The sequence below is a fragment of the Suricata suricatta genome, chromosome 16, assembly GCF_006229205.1.
Source record: "Suricata suricatta isolate VVHF042 chromosome 16, meerkat_22Aug2017_6uvM2_HiC, whole genome shotgun sequence".
Taxonomy (NCBI): domain Eukaryota; kingdom Metazoa; phylum Chordata; class Mammalia; order Carnivora; family Herpestidae; genus Suricata; species Suricata suricatta.
In genome coordinates, this window is record NC_043715.1 from 3,919,661 (window position 1) to 3,926,017 (window position 6,357).

Here is a 6,357-nt window from a genome sequence, read left to right on the forward strand (position 1 = left end):
AGCGGCGCGGGACCGCGTGGGCTGCTTCCCGGTGCTGCCGGACCCGGATCAGGAGAATCACCTGGCACGGGGGGCGGGGTGGGGGTGGGCGAGCACACGCCGGTTGGGAGTGCGGCTTCCGGACCTCGCCTTACCTGTGTCCCCGGGCCTGAGCCGGCGGGGGCCGAGGGCTGTAACGAGCGCCCGGTGGCTCTCCGGGGAGCGGGGGCGCTCGGTCCCAAGGCGCCGGCAGCGGAGTGGCCCGCGTGCCGCTGCTGTGCGGCCCCGGACAGCCGCGTGGCCCCTCCGAGCCGCGGGGACCCGTGCGTCATTGAAGGAGAAGGCTAAGATCTCGCCTCCAGGGAGCGCGCTGGGAGCGCATCCCGGGATGGGGGGAGAGCTTGCGGACCCCACGCGCTGCACGGGCCCCTTTGGGTTCTGTGTGCTCGTTGATGACCCCTGGGCCCTTTATTCCCATCTGCGGAATGGGCGCCTGCGCCTCGCTAATCATGAGACCTCGGGCAGGTGTCTGTAATTTCCAGAGCCTGAGTTTACGGATCTGTAAAATGCCCGCCAGGATCGCGCTTCCTTCACAGCGAAAGGGAGGGAGCAAGCGGAGGGAGCGCATGGTGGTGGTGTCATCGGGCCCGCGGAAGTCCTGGGGTCAGATGGCTCCGCCTGCAGGTGCAGTGTAGATGGGCCCCCACCTCCAAGCGGACGTGATGAAAGCATAAGGGCTTTGGCTCCACGTGGGACTGGAATCCACAACCAGACACACGGCTTAGTGGGGAAGGCTGTCCTCTCCTCTGTGCCTCAGTTTACTCATCGATAGAGTGGACTTCTGTTTTTTAAAAAAAAATTTTAATGTCTTATTTATTTTTGAGACAGAGACAGAGCATGAGTGGGGAGGGCCAGAGAGAGAGAGAGACACACACAGAATCAGAAGCAGGCTCCAGGCTCTGAGCTGTCAGCACAGAGCCTGACTCGGGCTTGAACCCACAAACGTGAGATCATGACCTGAGCTGAAGTCGGAGGCTCACCTCCTGAAATTTATTCTTGATCTGAGGCTCCTTGCTGTATCCTGGGGGAATGTGTCATGTCTACGTTGCTGCAGTCGTTACCGTTAGACTGATTTCCATCATCTTCATTCAGGTTTGAGTTCCATGCCTTTTGAGGCAAGCACTCTGCTACTTGCTGCCATCTTTTATGTTAATTTCAAAATAAACTGAAAATTCTATCAGGAACCATCTGAAATGCTTTCAGACAAGGAGACAAATAATTATACCATCTCTTTTGATTTCTTTTTACAATGTAATACGGTTTTTCATTTTCATGTTTCTCTTTCAAACCTTTGCTTTTTTTTCATAATCTTAGTGGTTTAATCTGATTACATAAACCATATATATATATTGGTCTTTTCATTCTTGTGTGTTCTCCACGTTCCCCCAGAATCACACCTGCTATCTATATTTGTTTTTGAATATGTTATTACCTCCGTCACTTTGTTTAGATTCCATGATCATCACAACTGACTCCAAGATTGTTTCCTTCAATTTTCTTTCTGCCTTCAGCTGGCCACATTCCGGAACCACCCTGAAGGAATCAAGTGAGGCAAGATGGGTCACTGGGAAACCCTGAGTCTGCAGCTCTGACAGATTCCCAGGCTTCGACTGGCACTGAGACTCAAGGGCGGGACTCAGCCAAGAGCATCCTGCCCGTCCTGAAATATCTGCTCTGGGCACCTTGAACAAGGCGGTCTCGCTCTTCAACTCCCATTCACTATGTGAAAGTGGTGTCATTTCATTTCCCATAAATTATCTCCTGACAATACACCCTGTTGGGAAGACGTGATACAATCTCAGGGCACCTGCAACTGACATGGTAATAAACCTCACCCACAAATGATAAGGTTGATATTTTGAAGGCGTGTTTTTCTGAAGGGATATGCCATACAAGGGGAATGTGTATGTGTGTGTGCGCGCATTTAATTTTATGAACTAGTTTAAAGTTATGGCTCTTTATGTAAACCCTCAATTCTGTTTGATTTTTAATGGCCGGGCGCAGAGGCAATAAGAAAATCATCTTAGGGGCACCTGGGGGGCTCAGTCGGTTAAGCATCCAACTTCGGCTCAGGTCACGATCTCATGGTTTGTGAGTTCGAGGCCCGTGTTGGGCTCTGTGCTGACAGCTTGGAGCCTGGAGCCTGTCTTCAGAGTCCGTCTCCTTCTCTCTCTGCCCCTCCCCCACTCATGCTGTGTCTCTCTCAAAAATAAATAAACATTAAAAAAAGATAAGCATTTTATAGATGAGGACCTGGGAATTTAGGGAGGGAAAACCACTTTCATTCATTGATTCAGCCAATAGTTTCGCGGACACGTTGTATGGCAATGGACCCACAAACACTGAAGACTGTCTTCTCGCATTCTGGCATCTTCTCTCCTGGCAGGTGTGACGGACCACAGATAGTCTGGTGTGTGATGCTGTGTGAGGCTGTGAACGTGGTGGGTTGAGTAATGGGCACCCATAAGCATATGTCACATCCCAGCCCCCAGACACTGTGCATGACCCCGTCTTCGGGAAAACAAATTTGAAGACATCATTACATTAAGGATCTCAAGATGAGCGGGGACAAGGGGCTAAATCCAGTGATTGGCGTCCTTCCTTATAAGAGACGCCTGGCTGGCTCTGTCGGTGGAGTGCACAACTCTTGATCTCGGGGTTTGTAAGTTCGAGCCTCGTGCTGGGTAGAGAGGTTACTTAACAGTATTTCTTAAAAAAACTTTGAGAGAGAAGACAGAAGAGGAGAGAGACAGGCACAGGGGGAGGGCCCCATGGAGACGGGCCAGAGCTGGGAGGGATGCAGCCTGGAGCTGAAGAGCATCTGGGGCCACCGGAAGCTGGAACAGGTAAGGAAGCCTCACCCCTTGAACCTTCAGAGCCCCGCCCACACCTGGATTTCAGACTTCTGGCCTCCAGACTGGGAGTCAAGAAAATCTCTGCTGTTTGGAGCACCCCTCCCCCACCGCAGGGCGTGGTCATTTGTTGTGAGCAGGGTGGGGACCCGAGAGAGAGTGGGGCTCTCTTGCCAGAGCAGGGAAGACACCTGACTCTTGAGCAGAGACCTGAACAAGGTAAGGACAAGGTGTTCCCTGGTGGGGGACAGCATTCCACGTGGAGAGAAGACAAAGTCCAGGCCCAGGGCAGGGGCGTGTGTGCTCAGCTGGTGTCACCATCATAAGTGAAAACAAGTCACACATTCGCACCCAAACCCTGGTCACACACATACACAGTGTTTCCAGGCACTGTTGGGGTCACACCCTCACAGTCACTTCTTCCAGAGCCATTGTTTGCTGATGGAGAGCATCTCTCCTGCGTTGGCCAGGAGCACTCCTGGGCTTCCAGGAGGGGGCAGGACACCAGCTGCGAGATGACTGCGCCGTGGGACTCGCTCAGTCCCCAGGGGGAGACACATAGCAGCGACACCACCATTCACGCGTGAGGTGACATCTCCCCGTTGGACGGGCCACGCCTGGGGACCATCCCCTTATCACACTTTCCGTAGCCGCAATTGTTCGGACCTGGCACAGGAATAAAACTATTTACCAAAAGATTTCCAGAAGAGAGAGGAATGATCTTGGGCGGTGGGAGTTATGGAAGCTTCTAGAAGGTGGTGCTATGGCTGAAAGAGATTTCTATGGGTCAAGTCCACAATGTATGTGAGGGTTCACTCTTGGTGTTGTATATTCCGTGGGGTTAAAACATTTTTTTAATGTTTATTTATTTTTGAGAGAGAGACAGAGTGCAGCAGGGGAGGGGCAGAGAGAGAGGGAGACAGAGTGCAGCAGGGGAGGGGCAGAGAGAGAGGGAGACAGAGAATCTGAAGCAGGGTCCAGGCTCCGAACTGCCAGCACAGAGCCCGACGTGGGGCTCGAACTCACAAAATGTGAGATCATGACCTGAGCCTAAGCTGGACGCTCAACCGACGGAGCCCCCCAGGTGCCCAGTATGTTGTGTGTTTTGACGAATGTGCATCGTCACGAATCCACCTGTTTCCTGCCCCGAAAATGCCCCTGGGCTCCACCCGTCCTCACCCCAAGTCCCTGGGAAACCACGATCCTTTTACTGTTTCTGTGGTTTTGCTTTTTCTGGCGATCTTGTAGTGCAGATCTGACTGTGTTTCAAAAACTACTCTCATTGAAAAACTTCAAAAGAACGAGATTGTCACCGGAGTCTGAGAGAATTCCAGTCCCAGACCTCAAAGCCCGGGCCTTCCGTATCCCACCTCGCCTATGTTTGTGCTCCCCACGTCCCCGGGAGGGGACCACCATGTCTGGCTGCGATGGTCCCAGTCTTGCCCCTGCGGCGCCAAGGTCCTGGAGCAGCACCACTGGGTCCCTGCACCCCCGCCCCAGGTGGTCCTGAGCCTTGCACCTGCTCCCGCCTGGCAGGGCCACCACGCCGGGGCCCCTGACTCTGCCCCCACCTCCCCGGGCAGGCCTTTCTCCAGGGCCCCGGGAACAGGCTCTCCCTGCCCCCCCGGACCCCGAGGACGCTGCCCGGAGCGCTCCCCAGCACCCCCTCACTCCCAATCCTGCTCACCCTGACTTGTGGCTTCTCCTGAGAGCGCCCCCATCACCGATTGCTGGACCACAAGAGACGGGGAAACAGGGGGACCCCCATCCTCCCTGCATTTCCCACAAACTCCTGGCACCTCAGTTTATGAGTTTCAGAGAGGGTGCCGAGGGCAAACAGCCACAATGCCGATCGGCAGCGAGCAAGCGGTGCACGAAGCGGCGTGGCCGTGCCGTGGACTAGGACCCGGAGAAGTACTGATGCTGTACTGATGGTGCGTCCACGTGGACCAACCTTGAAAACACGCCGAGTAAAAGGAGCTGAAGCCAAAAGGCTGCGCGCAGTAGGATCCCACTCACAGGCCCGCGGGGACAGAGAGCCGATCCATGGCCGCCAGGGGCTGGGAAGGCCGGGAACTTGGGAGGCGATGCCTATATTCTGGAATAAAATAGAGGGATGGCTGCCGGACTAAATATACTAAACCCCACACTTGAAAATAGTTAAAATAGGGGCGTCTGGGGGGCTCAGTCCGGTTAGCATCTGAATCTTGGTTTGGGCTCATGTCATGATCTCGCCGTTTGTGAGTTCAAGCCCCATGTGGGGCTCTGCACTGAGGGTGCGTGGAGCCTGCTTGGGATTCTCTCTCCCTCTCTCTGCCCCTCCCCGGCTTGCTCTCTCAATCTCTCTCTCTCAAAATAAAGAACTTAAAAACATTTGTTAAATAAAATAGTTCAGATAGCGAACTTGACGTTCAATGAATTTTATCTCAACGAGGGTGTATTTTAAAAGGAGACACTGGATACGTATTTACTGAACAGAAAAGGGATGAGTTTATGTGTAGCTGAACTGGGAAACCTAATTAGTAGTTAAAGGAACAAATTCTACCTGCTTTTTGATGTAATAAAGAGTTCAAAGTTCCCGGCTACTCCCTTTGAAAACTCCTAGGGCCCAGGGTTCCCAAGTGAGACTGTGCCTGAAAGGGGGTGGGGGTCGGTTCCTGGGGAGGCTGCTGTTGGAATGCAGTCCGACCTTCCTTCCCTGGTTTGGTGCAGGCTGACCCGGGCTCCGGCCCTGAGCATGAGAACTGCAGAAGGGGCTCATGATCCCTCTCGGCCAGGAAACAGAGGGGAGCTGGGCTTCCGGCTGCAGGGCTGGCTTTCCCCACATCCCGCACCCCAGTCCCCAGTGCAGTGGGCGAATGACCCTGCCAAGAAAGAAAGGAAGGGGGAAGCGGGGGAGGGAGGAAGGGAAGGAAGAAGAGAAAAGAAGAGAAGAGGAAAGAAGAGGAAAGGAAAGAAAAAAGAACATCAAAGTACGCAGCGCCCTGCTCGAAGCTTCCCCAGCCGGAGCACTCACTCACTCACCCGTCAGTCTGCTTGCTGTGGCTCTTTGCTAGAAGGGTTTTATTTTGCATCCTGGGGCCAGAAATGTGGGGCTTCACACCCGGGTTGGGGGGAGCCTGCAGGATTGTCCTGCGGTGTCCCAAGGCCCTCCCAAAGGAGCAGGGTCCAGGTGCCCCAGGGGGCCCCACGGGGAGCACATATGGTTTATTGCTCTACTTCTGTTCTCTGGGGCCGCCTCCAGAAACCGTGGGACCGCCCCACCCCGCCACTCTGGGAGCCCGCAGAGAAAATCAGGGTTCTTGCATTGGCTTCTGCCAGCAGCTCCCTTCCCCCCCACAGCCAGGCCCCCCAGACGCCCTCTCCCCCTCACAGGACCTCTGTCTTGCCTTCAGCCCCAGGCTGGGGAGGGCATGGGAGGGCAGGAAGGACATCGGGAAACAGGATTGGCACAGACACTTGGGAA

At 54.3% G+C, this 6,357-nt stretch overlaps 1 protein-coding gene across 1 annotated transcript in view; it reads right to left on the minus strand.

The window, feature by feature from the left end:
• Positions 1-311, minus strand: part of ATP2C2 (ATPase secretory pathway Ca2+ transporting 2) — a 62,541-nt gene extending 62,230 nt beyond the window's left edge. Inside the window, exon 1 of the mRNA XM_029926139.1 lies at positions 135-311. Coding sequence (XP_029781999.1) covers positions 135-311 — 177 coding nt within the window. The remainder of the gene's footprint in view (positions 1-134) is intronic.
• Between the last annotated feature and the right edge of the window lie 6,046 nt (positions 312-6,357).